Source organism: Oncorhynchus mykiss, chromosome 10 (assembly GCF_057628025.1).
Source record: "Oncorhynchus mykiss isolate SJ-2025 chromosome 10, ASM5762802v1, whole genome shotgun sequence".
Taxonomy (NCBI): domain Eukaryota; kingdom Metazoa; phylum Chordata; class Actinopteri; order Salmoniformes; family Salmonidae; genus Oncorhynchus; species Oncorhynchus mykiss.
Window position 1 is genome coordinate 68,745,875 of NC_143031.1, and position 17,073 is coordinate 68,762,947.

The following is a 17,073-nucleotide window of genomic DNA, read 5'->3' on the forward strand; positions in this document are numbered from 1 at the left end:
GTGACCAAATACTTATTTTCCACCATAATTTGCAAATAAATTCATTAAAAATCCTACAATGTGATTTTCTGGATTTTTGTTGAAGTGTATCTATGATGAAAATTACAGGCCTCATCTTTTTAAGAGGGAGAACTTGCACAATTGGTGGCTGACTAAATACTTTTTTGCCCCACTGTATGAGATTAGTTTGGCTAGACACAATACAGTCAATGCTAATGGGAGCTTACTGAGCCATCCCACTTGGCACAGACGTCAATTCAACTTCTATTTCGCATTGGTTCAATGGAATTTCATTGAACTGACTTGGAAACAACATTGATTCAACCAGTGTGTTCCCAGTGGGAATGGGAACAGTTGTTTTAAGAGCTAAACTTACAGCGCTGTATAGTGAGAGCAAGAACCAATACGCCTCAGGCACTGACCAACCATCCTTTCTCCCCCCAGGGACCGCATGCAGCAGTCAGCCATGTACGACCTGTGTCTGGGCATGAGGCAGGTGAGCCAGGAGTTTGTCAGGCTACAGCTCACCTACCAAGAGTTTCTCTCCATGAAAGTGCTGCTGCTGCTCAGCACAGGTAAGTCAGCTGAAGGTGTGTGGAAGGGGGGGGGGGGGGGAAGTGTGAGTTCCTTTGCCAGAAAAACATCCAACTCTGAGTGTGTGCATACAGCAGTGTGTGTGTGAGAGAGAGTGTGAGTGAGAAAGAGAGTCTATATGGTGCGTGTGTGTGTGTGTGTGTGTGTGTTGCACCAATAAACAGCTAGCTGCAGTGAGGTAGTGTGTATCAGCCACATGTCAGTATACAAGCAGGTTGACAGAGTAAATAACAGGTACGTCACTTGTAATTTGTTTGCTGAGCTTGGAGTTGGAACACAAACAGGAACCAGGGAATAACAATAGGTATACATACAGGGTCATGTCTATAATAAGCTGGAGTAGTATACATTCTAGGTCTGCATGGCAAGTGGGATTGGGTGACACTACAGGATGCAACGATTATGCTATACCTCTGGCACGCAACCTGTCATGACACTAATGTGCCAGAGAGAAAGAGAAGAGAGAGGGCAGTCGATGGAGAGCGAGAGGTAAAATTGTGAGAAAGTACACAGAGAGAGAAGAATCTCAGTGTGAGAGAGGGATTTACATTTTAGGTGTTTAGCAGACAGTCTTATCCAGAGCGATTTACAGTAGGGAGTGCACACATTTTTGTACTAGTCCCCCGCGGGAATCGAACCCACAACCCTGTCATCGCAAGCGCCATGCTCTAACAACTGAGCCACACGGGGCATGAAGAAAGAGACCCCCATATTGTTTCACCATATGGCAACTGAGGACAAGGTTCTTGTTGGCGTCCAGCAGTAAACGCAGTCGGGGCAGAGCAGGCAGGCAGAGATACAGGACAAGGACAAGGCTACATAGGCCAGTTATGGGAGCTATTTTGGGAGGCCAGGCTTCAGCCCTCTGCTCTGCTTTGAACTGCCGCCGTGCGGATTTGTAGGAATGTTTATTAGACTTGTCAGGCAGGCAGGGCCTCCGTTTGGAGGATCCTGGGTAGTCTCACGTGGAGCCAGAGGCAGCACTACTCAGCTTTCCATGGATTTCTGCCTGATTGATAATGGAAGCCTGGCTAGGAGTGTTGTTAGAGCAAACAGAGCGGAAAATGACAAACTATTAAAGGGATGCTTTGGGATTTTGACAATGAAGCCATTTATCTACTTCTGCAGAGCCGGATAAACTCATGGATTACATTTGTACGTCTCTGCATACAGAGGAAGGTATTAGAGGTAGTTTCGCGAGCCAGTGCTAACTAGCGTTAGCAATTGTGCAAATGCTAGTTAGCAACTTCCTTCAAACTGCACAGAGAGACAAACATTGTATCCACAAGTTCATTTGGCTTTGGGGAAGTAAATAAAGGGCTTCATTACAACAACAAATTCAGCACCTCCACCCCCAAACTACAGTGGGGAGAACAAGTATTTGATAACCTGCTAAATCGGCAGTGTTTCCTACTTACAAAGCATGTAGAGGTTTAATTTTTATCATAGGTACACTTCAACTGTGAGAGACGGAATCTAAAACAAAAATCCAGAAAATCACATTGTATGATTTTTAAGTAATTCATTTGCATTTTATTGCATGACATAAGTATTTGATACATCAGAAAAGCATAACTTAATATTTGGTACAGAAACCTTTGTTTGCAATTACAGAGATCATACGTTTCCTATAGTTCTTGACCGGGTTTGCACACACTGCAGCAGGGATTTTGGCCCACTCCTCCATACAGACCTTCTCCAGATCCTTCAGGTTTCGGGGCTTTCGCTGGGCAATTCGGACTTTCAGCTCCCTCCAAAGATGTTCTATTGGGTTCAGGTCTGGAGCTGGCTAGGCCACTCCAGGACCTTGAGATGCTTCTTACGGAGCCACTCCTTAGTTGCCCATCTTCGATGCTCTTACTGAGGGAAGGAGGTTGTTGGCCAAGATCTCTCGATACATGGCCCCATCCATCCTCCCCTCAATACGGTGCAGTTGACCTGTCCCCTTTGCAGAAAAACATCCCCAAAGAATGATGTTTCCACTTCCATGCTTCACGGTTGGGATGGTGTTCTTGGGGTTGTACTCATCCTTCTTCCTCCAAACACGGTGAGTGGAGTTTAGACCAAAAAGCCCTATTTTTGTCTCATCAGACCACACGACTTTCTCCCAGTCCTCCTCTGGATCATCCAGATGGTCATTGGCAAACTTCAGACGGGCCTGGACATGTGCTGGCTTGAGCAGGGAGACCTTGCGTGCGCTGCAGGATTTTAATCCATGCCGGCGTAGTGTGTTAATGGTTTTCTTTGAGACTGTGGTCCCAGCTCGCTTCAGGTCATTGACCAGGTCCTGCCGTGTAGTTCTGGGCTGATCCCTCACCTTCGTCATGATCATTGATGCCCCACGAGGTGAGATCTTGCATGGAGCTCCAGACCGAGGGTGATTGACTGTCATCTTGAACTTCTTCCATTTTCTAATAATTGCGCCAACAGTTGTTGCCTTCTCACCAAGCTGCTTGCCTATTGTCCTGTAGCCAATGTGCAGGTCCTGCCTTGTGCAGGTCTACAATTTTATCCATGATGTCCTTACACAGCTCTCTGGTCTTGGCCATTGTGGAGAGGTTGGAGTCTGAGTTTGGACAGGTGTCTTTTATACAGGTAACGAGTTCAAACGGGTGCAGTTAATACAGGTAATGAGTGGAGAACAGGAGGGCTTCTTAAAGAAAAACTAACAGGTCTGTGAGAGCCGTAATTCTTACTGGTTGGTAGGTGATCAAATACTTATGTCATGCAATAAAATGCAAATTAATTACTTAAAAATCATATGTGATTTTCTAGATTTTTTTTTTTAGATTCTGTCTCACAGTTGAAGTGTACCTATGATAAAAATTACAGACCTCTACATTCTTTGTAAGTAGGAAACACTGACGATGTTGCTGGTTTGAATATTGGAGCCGACAAGGTAAAACATTTTAAAATAATCTGTTGATGTGCACTTGCGCAAGGCACTTAACCCTAATTGCTCCAGGGGTTCTCCAGCGACACTGGCCATGACCCCACTCAGGGGATATGCATTAAAAACATTTGACTAAAATGTGTATCTTAAATGAGATCAATCAATGACATAACACACTTGTGTAATTTTAAAATTGCATTTTAGTCCCGAAATTCTAAGCATTCCCAAATGGCATTGACACTGGCCTGACATAACCGGAGTGTCAGTAAATTAATCTGAAAGCTGGAGTGCTGTTGGAGTGGAAGTGGGACGGTGGGGAGAGGATGGAATGAGAGAGAGGGATAGAAAACTGACAGCACGAGAGAGCAGGGAGAGAGAGAGTAAGATGGAGGAAGAGGTAGAAAGAGCGAGAGAGAAACAGCACAGAACGAACGAGAGAGAGCTCTCTGGTCCGTCTGTTGTTGTTGCCTCTTCCCTCCTCATCCTCTAGAGCCTCTCCAAAGAGCCCTGCTGTACTTAATAAAGTCCAGTCAAGCACTGGGCAGCACTCCAAAACCTGCTGTTTTTCTCCTACTTCCTTCAAACATGGCCCAAATGGAGGGAGAGAGAGAGAGTGCTGTGGTGATCTGACTGATCGTATGTGGCTGCATGAATCTGTCAGCAGTGTTTCAGTAGTGTCGGTCAGAGATTGCATCCTACTGTAGGTCTTCTTGTGGATGATGATATTGAGGTTCTCATTTTAGCATCTCAATCCTTCTAGACCGACGTGACTATGAATTTTATGTTGTTTACTTTTTAGGTTTGTAAAAGGCTATTTCATCCTCTTAATATTTGTGACTAACAGTGAAATGAGATCTGATACTTTCGAGGCAGAGAAAACATTTCCAGCTACCAACTTCCTCCATATTCTTGAACACAGACTGTCACCAACTAATGAAGAGAGATAAGGATAATGTGTGTGTTGAGTTATTGTGGAAAGGTGTTTACAGAGAAGTAGTTGTGTGTGGAGCTGTTTTTTGTCTTTGACCTTGGTTAAGGGTTCACTTGCCCTGCAGTGACTCATGAGACCCTGTAGAATGGGTGTGATCCGATAAAAACAGATGAACTCTTCGGCTCCACAGTGACAGTGTATGGAAACTGTCCTTTAAACAATACTCCGTAATAGAACGCCACCTAATAAATATTGTGCTGGATGATTGTCATAAAATGGTTTCTAAACTTGACATGCATTAGCCTTGCTTGCTAGATGGTTGCTACACTAAATGGTAGATAACATGAGTTACCCCACATAAAGTAGTGTTCTAAAACTTGTACAAAAAAAGCACTATAATCATTATATAAGCCACAATCCATTATTATAATCTGATTTATTTGTCAGATAGATAATAATCCTTTGAGTGTTATTCATTAGGGGGGCTGTTTTTGACATGGTTTTATTAAACGTTTCCAGTGCGACAGGATGCGATATCTTTCTGGATTAAGTTTTTATCTAGGAGCAGAACAGTCTACAGGCATATTTGTACGGCAGTCTTTATTTATTGAAATACCCTGCATTTCCCTTTGTAAGCCGGTACATCATGGCTTGAATCAAGGCCAAGACACAGTCTTGGAGGTATGAGCTGGTAAGACCAAAGCAGGAAGCTACATGTCTACCATGTCATGTGTGTTTAACGATAGCCTATATATTATATTGGGTGTCATTGTGAAAATATCCTATGTACAGAACATGTGAGGCAGAAGCAATGCAAGTATTTCTAGGTTGTGAAAAAAATAGAGGGTTCTACAGGTTGCAATTCATAGAAAATCCTGGGTCATATTCATTAGGGAGCACCGTAGCAAAAGGTTATGCAATGGAAAATGAAAACAAGTGTTTCTTATTGGACAAGTTCAGGTATAGATAGTCCCTCCCTATTTCAGTCAGTTGTCTTCCATTTGGTGCTTATTATTTATTAAACCCGGGCTGCTTAAGAAATATGGATGTGTGTGAAATACGGCCTTGTTGACACATCTAGGTTGGGTACCTGCGTTGAGTAATTGCCCCTAAATGACACACCGTCTTCTGGCCACACCCCGTCTGCTGGCCACACCCCTAAATGACACACCGTCTGCCGGCCCTAGACACTATATGCCAACTGGAGCTGAATTAAATTAGGGACTGAGTCAGTGGGGCGAAAACAAAGGGCCCAAATGTGGCACTGGTTTTAACATGTTCCTGTTAATAAGGGCCACAAAAAAAGCCGCGAAACAGAAAGAACAGAATCCCTCTCTCGCCTTGATGCTTTTCCAGAGAGCTCTAGTTATTGCTCTTGGTCTCTGCTACTTTCTAGGCTAGGTTTGTGTGTGTGCGCGTCTGCATCTCTCACGGTGTCTATGCCTGTGTGTGTGTGTGTGTGTGTGTGTGTGTGTGTGTGTGTGTGGTGCCTGCGTACATACAACTGAGAATTGCCATTCGCTGAGCAATTTCCTCCAAGATGCAATGCTAACTGACAGGCTCTAGTCCTACTCTTGCATGTGGCTGTGTGTTCTATGAAACAAAAAGCCCTGTCAACTATTTTCTCACATGGCCCTCAGCACAACAAGGTGTGTTTGTCTGCCACATGTTGGTTTGGGTTAAGGCTTCAAATGCAAAGCTTCAAACTAGGCTAATTAAACATGTTGGTTTGGGTTAAGGCTTCAAATGCAAAGCTTCAAACTAGGCTAATTAAACAAAATCAAATCAAGTGTATTTGTCATATGTACATGACACACATGGTGTACACAGTACAGTACAAGTTCATGTTTACTTGCAGGTGCACCACATTTACTACAGACAGAGTATAGTACAGATGTAGGATATTCATTTGAGCCAGTTTGCTACAGCAGGAAAAATAATCCTGCAGCAACAGGAAGTGTGAATTATTATGTGGATTATAATGAATGGACATTGTTGCAGGGCTGGTAACAGAGAGAATCAGTTGGACGGACATTTGATTTCTAAAAATGGGCTGTTTTTTTCCAGGAATTGCGTTATAGTAAAGACCACAGGCAGCTCATAGTTTCAAGTTTAGGGAAGTCTATAATTTATCCTACCATTTCTACGTTCCAGTAATGGATTATATTTTAAATAAAAATGTTTGTGGAACAGTTTAATTTCAAGTACGTTTTCGTTTCTCAAAATTGTCACTTGGTTAATCATAAAAATCTGAATCGAAACGATAAAATCTAAATGTTTAAATTCAACTAATGCAAGAGCACCAGCCTTTGACATATAGACACACCGTGATCCTTTGGCTGCTAAAGAAATGAGTGCATGTTACTCAGATAGCCTATTGGCCAATGCAGCAGTAGGCCTATAACTTCCATCGTCAACTAAGTAAAACAGACCCAAAGCCAACTAATAAAGAAGCCTGATGAAAATTCAGGTTCTGTCAATCGTATTAATCTCTATACTCCCCCCGTCTGCCTCCCTTTCTACCTGGTTTGAGCTATCGCTAGTAAAGTGCAATATTGTATCAACTCAACAGGTTGGCGTGCTCGTGGGCACGCGCTCCCTCAACCACCCACATCCTCATTGCTCACATGGAGCCTTCCAAACAATTTTGTTTTTGTCAAACTCCTAAATTATGGATATAAAATGAACTTACAGATTTCTCTGCAAACAACGTTTCCACTCTTAGAATAATACATGTCTGTAATACATGCATTAACAGACATTAAAATAGCCAGATGACAGGGATGAACGGTACATTTAGTAGACCTACTGGTTACATATGTAATGGTGAATTGATTTTAAAAAAATCTAATCGAAAGGGGCAAACAATTCACACAATGAAACAATGCAGCAGACAGCGGAGCACATTCTGGAGAGCTGAGTGCATGTATTCTGGAGAAAGACGCCCATATCGTCGCCACAAACCACTCCCCTCGTCTCAACACTTTAAAAGGATACTCAAGACACATTATCTTCCCACATTTAAGATAATTTTCACTGACAACTGCAACTAAATAATCAACTAGGCCTAGTTGCCCAAAATGCTGGCTTCCCAAATAGGCCTATGCATATGATTTGAAACAATCCACAGATTTAAGTATGACATGCCATACTCCTTTTGTCCAGACTATCAGATACATGGTCTGCACATACGGAGACAGAGGGGTGCCGTTTCACTCACGCTGATACTTCATCTGAGATCGAGTCTGTCGGCGTGCATCTCAGTCAGATCAATATTTTATTTGGATGGGCAAGTAGGTACGGTAGGGCGGGGCCAGACCCCCTAAGGCTTGCCCATAACGCCTGCATTGTTGTAGTGGTTGATTCAGACAAGGGAAAATCAACTCTGGAATTTCAAAGTGGTATTAACAAACGTCAGAAGCGTTTTAAAACCTCAAATACACTACACGCGTCAAATGGCCTGAATAGCCGGAAAGGTCTCCTGTAGCAGGGTGATCAAATTAAGATCCTACATCTGTATGTCAAATGCAGGCCTCAAGGGTCAACACAGTGCCTCAACTCAGCCATAGGCAACCCAAAAAAATAGCTTTTTAAATTGAAATTTTTAAAGGTTCCAAAACTGACCATAGAAACAGTACAAGGAGAGCAGCTTGTCATTAGCGTACAGCTGTGAGGCAGGTTGAGCTATGCTGTGACACCAGAAGGATCTAGCCAGGCAGGTAGCCTATCCTCCTACACTGGTCCTAGATCTGTTTGTGTTGTTATCTTGCCATCTCTGGATCAGATCTGGGACCAGGCAGGTCCTAGAATGATCCCGGACCTGTTAGTGCAGCATGATTATTCTGACCATAGAGTTGGCTATATACAGCACATACAGAACAGGGACCAGCTAACGCCACGTCTGACCATAGGAGTTGGCTATACAGCACCAACAGATTTGGGTCCAGCCCGGCAGGTAGCCTACTAACCTGGGCTACAGTGTGTCATCCTTCTCCCTATGAAACAGGATGTCAATTAGACTTTAAAGTGTGTCATTTGGAACAGTTGGTTGCTCTGGTTTGAGGTAATCATTACCTGAAGCTGCTTAGTCAATTACCAACATTAGCTAGAGAACACCTGCCTTAGTGTGCCAACACAGTGGGTGTGTGTTTGTGGAGTACCTAACACTGTCCCGTGATATTGCACTTAAAACTAAACAATTGTTTTTTGACCTATAGACCCGTTTTGAATATATGTCTGAATAACATCTGATGTCTCTGTATGACCATAATAATGTAGGTTACTGTGTACTATGATCATCTACTGTAGTAGTAGCAGCTATGATAATCAACAGTGCACAGGCGGCTGCTGAGGGGAGGACAGCTCACTATAATGTCAACAATAACAAAAACCATGCTGATACAATTCCACTGATTCTGCTCCAGCCATCACCCCTCCCCAATTAAGGTGCCACCAACCTCCAGTGCAGCAGTGGAATAACAGTGGCAGAGTTGCAGGCTACTAGTAATAAAGGCACTGTGCTGGTTAGTTTGATTACTGTACCTGCAGCACTTTGTTCATTACACCACAGTGTATATCAGAAGTGTTCCTGTAGGCCTCCACTAGAAGAAAGATCTAAGAGAGACTGCGTTGGGAGACGAGGTGTTTCTTAATTCATTAGCCAGCCAGACGCAGAATGTCATTTAAGATGAGATTGGCAGGCAGCCATATCGCCGTTAGTTTGTCCTCTACAGAGATATGAGCAAGAGAGAGATTTAAAGGGAGAAATCGAGAGGATACCTTTATCCATATTGAGAAGAGAAGTCTAATTTCTCACTTAAAATACTCTGTACATCCTGTTTCAATATGTTCATCCCGCTCTTAGACAGTTATTTGACTGACGCTGTAAGAGGACAACTACCATGAACTGAATTAATGGGTGAAGTGACGAAGGGTTGATGTGGTTGGTCAACAATAATGAAAAAAATTAAATAAAATAGAGTAAAAAAGGTAATGATTAAAATACATGTTATGACAACTTATGTCATGGTTATAACTGTAGGGTGGTCAAATCAAACGTTCTCGGTAAGGTCAAGTTTAGGTCAAATTGCCATGTGCTTATACAATACATTTTATGTAGTCTTGTTATGTAGGCTAGTTGTTTACACCTCCCATTAATACTTATCTTTTGGCTTCCTCTCCTCTCAGTTCCCAAAGAGGGTCTAAAGAACCAGGCAGCGTTTGAGGAGATGAGAGTGAACTACATCAAGGAGCTGAGGAGGTCTGTGGGCAAGGCCACCAACAACTCTGGACAGACGTGGCAACGCTTCTTCCAGCTCACCAAGCTACTGGACGCCATGCATGATGTAAGCACTGCACCCACATCACTGTATCCATAACATCAGGCACTGGACCCAGCGCCACATTACCATGCCAAGTCCCATCAACAAGCCTCCTCTATGCTATGCATATGTAACAGTATAGCTTCCATCCGTCCCCTCGCCCCGGGCTCGAACCAGGGACCCTCTGCACACAGACAACCGACACCCCCACGAAGCATCGTTACACATCGCTCCACAAAAGCCCTTGCAGAGCAAGGGGGACAACTATTTCAAGGCCTCAGAGCGAGTGACGTCACCGATTGAAACGCTATTAACACGCACCCCCGCTAACTAGCTAGCCATTTCACATACACAGAGCAAGTTCAAATAGCAGGTCCCCTGACTGGAGTTTAACAATGTAAGGTAGGATCTCTGAAATAACAGATTTCATTCCAAATGACTAGCCCTAAAGGGTGTTTATTTTGGAATGGGCAGAGATTGCCCTATATTGGTGGATAAATGGAACATGGAGGAATCAATGTCCAGGCTCAGAGTGGTGGCCTGGTGGGTCAATACAACTGTCCCCCTAACTAAATGCACCGACTGCAGGGGTTATGCAAGGACAACTTAGCATGTGGTGAAACATTAGGAGCTAGAAGCATTAGGAAAAATACTCACATCTCACAAAGGGAAAAGTCCCTGATATCGGGGTTATGACAGTCTAAAATCAGTCTGTCAAACCATACTTTTGAAGGAAGTAGGATTTGAAGTGATTGACATGCATCAGAAAGGTATTGGGAAGTTCAGAAGATCATCAGGCAATAACCTTGTTCTTTTCTACACTGAATATCATAGATCTTCATTTATGTTCCCCCCCCCCCCCAGTCTGATTTAGTGCCTGGTCTTGTCCACTCTGTTCTGTTCTGTTTGTGGGCATTGTAGATACATACGTGTTCCTGAGAGAGTCGTCTCCTTCAGTGATGGGGTCATAATATTTTGTAGCTTAAACTGTTCAAAAGAGACGCATTTGTAGGAAGAAAACAAAAACCGCTCTGTTTATTACAACCGCATCTAGAAGCTACCAGAGGTTACTGACGTAACCCTGGTTCTATGAACCAAGCCATTATTATATTTATTCCCCCCCTCCAGAGTTTCCCTCGTGATCCCATTTTCAATTCATGCAACCCCTAGTTTGGGAAACGATGCCCTATGTAGAAGAGGTATCGTCTATTGAGAATCAGTAGCACCCCCTAGTGGTATGTCAGACTCATGAGTCGTGACCCCTAACCGATAAACAATTAGTCATATCAATGCCATGACAACGTTAACCTAAGGATCTGGCTATGGTAGGTGGCATCACTCTGAATAAGGTAAGGTAACCGAACACACGTCAGAAAAGGGGAATGCCAATTCAAGGTTTCCCAGGGCACAAAGTTGACCCCAACTTCCAAGAACGAGGCTTTGATTGTACTGTGTATTATTCACACTTCATGATAAGCCAATGAAATCCCTATGCAAACACAGCTGGATTCTATCAAACTACAACTCTCCTTCCCGCTCTCCCTCCCCCGCTCTCAATGTGTATTTATTCCATGTTCTTTTTTTCTACATTTCTCTCTGCAATGTTGGGAAGGACACATTTCACTGTTAGTCTATATGTGACAAATAACATGTTATTGATTGAACCCTCCCTCTGTCCTCTAGCTGGTGGGGAACCTGCTAGACTTCTGTTTCTACACGTTCCGTGAGTCTCAGGCTCTGAAGGTGGAGTTTCCAGAGATGCTGGTGGAGATAATCAGTGACCAGATACCAAAGGTGGAGTCGGGCAACACACACACCCTCTACTTCCACAAGAAGTGACTGTACTGAGTCCCTGGGAGGAAGAGAGGAGAGAGAATTAAATAATGAGAGGGGGAGGAGTGGGAGAGGAGGAAGGCTAAGGAAGGACCCTAGCATCAGGAGTGGCCTAACTACTATGCCAGCCAGTCGATCTGCTGCCCCCTCTCCTTTCTCAAATGGGACAGGAAGTGACACGTGAGGGACAGGAAGAGAGGTGGAGGAAGTCGTTGTCCCCCACACTGCAGTCTCCGTCCGCCGGTTAGAGAGGTGACGCTGAGTGAGTGACATCTCAGAGCCAAGGAAAACGCACTGAGGACGACTTTTTAAAATGTGACAAAGAAGCATCCCAACCCTTAGCGTGCGCACCCCCCCCCCCCCAAAGACGATAATGTTTTTCTATGGATACGAAGCCATACATTTTTTTGGTTGCGCTACAGTCCATACATTCACACAGACCCACGTGTACAGTAATGCAGCACGCACACAGGTAGACAGTAACACAGACCATCTTACCATCCTGAAAAATGTCAGATAACTGTGCTTTTGCATTGATTCATGGATATTAGGACTACTACTCTGACAATATGGTAAACAATGCTTAGATGTTGCTATGCAGTGTATTTTCATTAGGTTACATGGCAACATATACTTTTTCATGACAAAGACTAAATGTAGGGTTTCTGTGAGAGGATCAAGGTCTATTTGAACATACTCCAAGGGCTATACAAGCTTAATAATAAACGGAATAGTTCCATAAAAAGCTAACCAATTCCGCTTTTGTTCTGCAGTGGTGTGCATTACAACACCCAAATGCCCACATAACTAAAATTGTTTTAACGTTGTATAACGATCAAAAACATAAACTCTTATTAATATGCAAAAACTTCAAAATTAAGAATTTTCAAAGTATGGTGTTTTGTGTGATCAAGTGTGAAAAAAGTTGAGTAACAGTTAAAAGTGAATCTGCCATGTCATACATGAAGGCTTTCTGATATGTAGATGATTAACTACACAACATTTGTCAATAGATTAATTCCAACCAAAATAGGTGCAGGAGTATGGAAACACCTGATGGATTCACAATGACGACTTTCCCTCACATCTTAATGCGTTTGACGGCGGTACACCCAGTTAGTTATCCAGGGGTTCTCAACTTTTTGGGGCTGTGACCCCTTTTTCATAGCAAATTCATCAGGAACCCATTCATAATCAGAACACAACTAATGACTAAAAATAGCATAAAATGATTTTTACTAGGACTTTGGCAGTGCATGGCTGGACGAACCAAGTCTTGGGCCCTGGGAAAGACCATTTTAAAAGGCCCTTGGCATCGGAGAGAAAACGTTGCCGTTTTCAAAGGTAAATTCCTGCAATTCTACACATTTTGTCATGGGGTCGATTTTTCGTTGTTGTAGCTTTAAAGCTAATATCCAAAAATTCTACACATGTTGCCATGAGGCAGAGATAAAACTTAGCTGTTTAAAGCTTGAATTACAGTGCATATAAAAAACATTTTGGGGGAATACAATAATTAATTTGGAATATTGATAATTTTGATTGAGTACTCTGGACACCAATATCCCTGTGAGCCTCCCAGGCCCATGTTCCCCAGGGTTAAGAACATCTCTTGTACAGTAGATTAATAATATGTATTACACCCTTTATATAGTATTATTCCACACATCCCTTGGCCCAGATTTGTTTAATCTGTTAGTAATAATAAAAGTACAAAATTAAATGATAAACATTTTGAGATGTGGAGCCCACTTTGAGAACCCCTGAGTTATACAGTATAGTGAAAACATCAGAGCACCCATTTCTTGGTCTATTTCTACGTACTTACAGTGCATCCAAACCAGCACCCTTTGTGAAGTCAACCGACACTTATCTACCGTTTCCAGAAATAATAATGAAGCATTTTGTAAGAGTGTTGTTGCAAAGGTTTTCGGTTTCATAAACCAGACAATTTACACCTAAGGTGCTTCTTTTTGTAAACGCAAAGATGACGAAATAACACTTTTCTGGTAACTAACATTATCAGCATTAGATACAGGGTTGGGTAGGTTACTTTCTAAATGTAATCTGTTACTAGCTACCTGTCTAAAATGTTAAATCAGTAACGTATTTTCATATTACCCAAACTCAGTAATGCAATCTGATTACTTCCAGGTACTTTTGGATTACTTTACCCTTAAGAGACATTAGAAGATGACAAAAATAATCCATCAATCGCATTGTGTGTGTCATCAGTGGTCTCCGACTTGTGATCAGACCTGCTCAGGTGGAACAAACTTAAACTTGCGCCTTTCTCATTAAGAAAACAGAAAGGTGTCGTAATGGATTTTTCCACAAACATCCATTCTGAATTTAAAAGTTATCTAGGTTTTTAAAAGTAGGCATCCGTAATCGGATAATATGTGTGCTGGTAAAGTAACTGATTACAGTTGCATTTTTTTGTAATCAGATTACATGTAACTCCCCAACCCTGATTAGATACAATAACCTTCAAACATACTGTATGATGTTGATATTGGAACTGGACGTTGGAAAATGCCATTACTCTACAGTCACAGTGCTTTCAGTAAATGAATAATGTGTTCAAATTTACCTGGCAAGCGGCAAGTACATACAGTAAATGCAATGGCACTTGCTTAGGTTACAGTCACATTTCCCCCACTGTTGTACAGAAACTGTTTTGGAAGTACATGTTGATACTGCTGATAAATGATTGACTCATTGCATTGACCACCTGTCCTGATTTTGTGTTGTCCATCTTGTCTTTGGGCCAACTCTAGATGTATGGCCAGTCATCTGGATCATTCTTACCAGACCTGGGTTCAAACATGATTTGAAACCTTTCAAACTACTTAGAGCGTTTGCTTTAGTCTGCCGGGACTGTCAGGTGGATGGGGTTTGCATTTCAACTGGTTCCATTGCAAAAGTCAAGCTCAATTAAGTACATTAAAGAATTTGAAACAATTTCAAATAGTACTTGAACCCAGGTCTGATTCTTAATTGTTTCACACCAGATTGACTGACTGCTTAATCATTGTGGAACACTGATGCTACTGAATAGCTTGAGAGATAGTCGTTCGAGAGGAAAAACAGAGGGGGCGTTTGGTTCCATCGTTTCACCTCATTTGTGAGGGTGTGTGTTTGTTTTTTTTCCCCCTGGCAAGCACGAGCAAAGTTGATCTGCTTTTTGAGGGCATTGTTAGTTTTCCTACGTTCTATAGGATTATGCGGAATATCCTAATTGCCTGAATTAGATTTGTACAGAAGAGATGTGACAATTGAGGCATTAACCCAGCTAGAACGTTGTGTGTCTGGTTGATAACTAAATGTGAATATATACGGAGACCCCCTGCATGAATAAGGCCTATAGTTTAAAGGGATAGTTCACTTCAAAAATGTGAACTCCCCTTTAAAGGTGCTGTTAGGTGTTTCACTATAGGTTCTACTTTGTAGGAAGCTGTCCAGTGTTGGACATAGAGAACAGACAATGGCAGGAGGAGCACGATTAAAGAAAAAGCCAGTCCCTATGCTTAAACGGTCTCATTTTGCAGACTGTCCATCCATGTCCCTTTTGTACATTGCTGTGTTGAAGTTGTGAACTGAAGGACCCTAAAGACACGCTGTAAAGAACTGCTATTATTTTTCTTCTCGTTTTGCTCCTCTACCCTCTCCTTTTTATTTTTTTAGTAGTGTCAAAAAAAGGTTCATAGGACGAATGGGAAAAGTATTTTTGAAAGAGTTATATTTTGCTGGAAACAATATTTAAGTACTTTGTCTAAAAACAGAACTTTTTTTGTAAAGTGAAATGTTTATGCATGCTTTTTTTGATGAGATGTTTACATTGTATTTAAGAAGGGAAAATTGTGCCTTTTTATCTCACCTGATTTAACATTTTACAGTATATATTGTAAATAATACAGAAAGTTATGTTTGAGTAGTGTAAAAAACATTTATACTTTAAAGGAATAATCGGTCCAAAACTATTTTGGTATTGGTTTCATTAATCCACTGTTAATCGTTTAAAAAGAAATACAATTTTAAAAAACAGTTTACTTCATTAGTCAAGTTGGCAAGATGTAGAATTTGAACCATCTTTCAACTCGGAATTCCAAGTTGGAAACTCTGGCATATTTCTAGAGCTCTGACTTCCTAACCCTGAAGATCATGACGTGATTTTATCCCATTTTGTCGTCTTGAAAGCACCAAAGTTACTTTGCTTATTGAAAAAAGTATATCTTGAAAACTTGACTGCTGACATGCAAAACATTGAGACTGTATCAACAGGGGACTAATGAAACAAATTAAATCGATAGTTTGAGTGGATTTTTCCTTTAACTTACATCTTGTTGGAATATCTGCAGTTCATGCGGCTCCCACTTGTTATGTTGTCGTTTTGGATCATAGAAAGAAATGGCACAAGGTTCACACGAAAAAGCTAGCCTGCTCCCAGATCTGTTTGTGCAGTATTGTCAACTCTTGCCAGCCATTGTGATGCCAAACATTATAACGATTGGCAGGAGTTGGCAAGACAGCACAAACAGATCTGGGACCAGGCTACAAAAAGCCAACGGGTTAGAGTGAGTTATGAAAGTACCAAACATTGTGACAGACACTTTACTACCTGAATGTTAGAGAAAGAAATGTCCTCTTTTTTTCTTCTTCCTTTACAAATAATGTTAACTGTTTATCTGACATTGTTTTGTACTTTTATTTTGCATTTTATGTCAATGTGACTTAAAAAAAAAAAATAATAGGCAAACATATGTCATTTCTTTGTTACAGAGAGTAGACAGTACCAAACTATGGATCAATGAGTTCTTGCTGTTGACATGATTATCTCCCAAACCCCTTGGCGATATGTGATTTAATAGCACCACACTAAAATCAAGCAATCAAAAAAATAACTGATTAAAGCTGAAATAGAGTAGGTTGAAAATACTCTTGCCTCTTCAGTTTGTTCAGCTATTAAGGTTCCAACTCACAGGTTGATGTGGTCACCACACTTGGGATTCATTTGACTACACTTCCAATCTATTTAGGAAATAATCTGGACATACCATTTGAATTGGAGGAAAAGGCTTATTGGGGTAATACTCTTGGGTTGACTGAAAGTGACACCTAAATGAATTCGACTCCAATACTGGTGATAATATAGAACCCAAACCATCCTACCCTGGGATTTCTAGAAACAACCATTTGTATCATTGAGATATGGATGCATCATGACTGTTCACAGGTTTAGTTGGCTTGGTCTCAGATTTTGCAGTGCTCCCAATGGAAGTTCTACTGTATATGGCTTACTGCCTTGCGCAGAAATAAGTTAGTGGTTATCTGCTCATCCTTCTACAGTACAACACTATGCATTTGTACAAAGGGATTTCCAACCATCTCAATTACAGTATGCATATAGATCAAATGAGGACTTTCAATTCTGATATATTCTAAACAAAAAAGCATATTACTCAACCTTTACAGCATTAATTTCTCTGTGCAAGGACATG

The 17,073-nt window shown here is 41.7% G+C and overlaps 1 protein-coding gene across 4 annotated transcripts in view; it reads left to right on the top strand.

The window, feature by feature from the left end:
• The window catches only part of mrb (mineralocorticoid receptor form B), a 95,090-nt gene extending 78,768 nt beyond the window's left edge, over window positions 1-16,322 (top strand). For 3 of the 4 annotated variants that reach the window (XM_021617183.3, XM_090185846.1, XM_021617184.3), the window contains exons 7-9: window positions 445-575; window positions 9,606-9,763; window positions 11,423-16,322. In XM_021617183.3, the coding sequence (XP_021472858.3) occupies window positions 445-575; window positions 9,606-9,763; window positions 11,423-11,578 (445 nt within the window). In that variant the 3' untranslated portion in view covers window positions 11,579-16,322. 4 annotated transcript variants of the gene reach the window in all.
• Window positions 16,323-17,073: the final 751 nt, after the last annotated feature.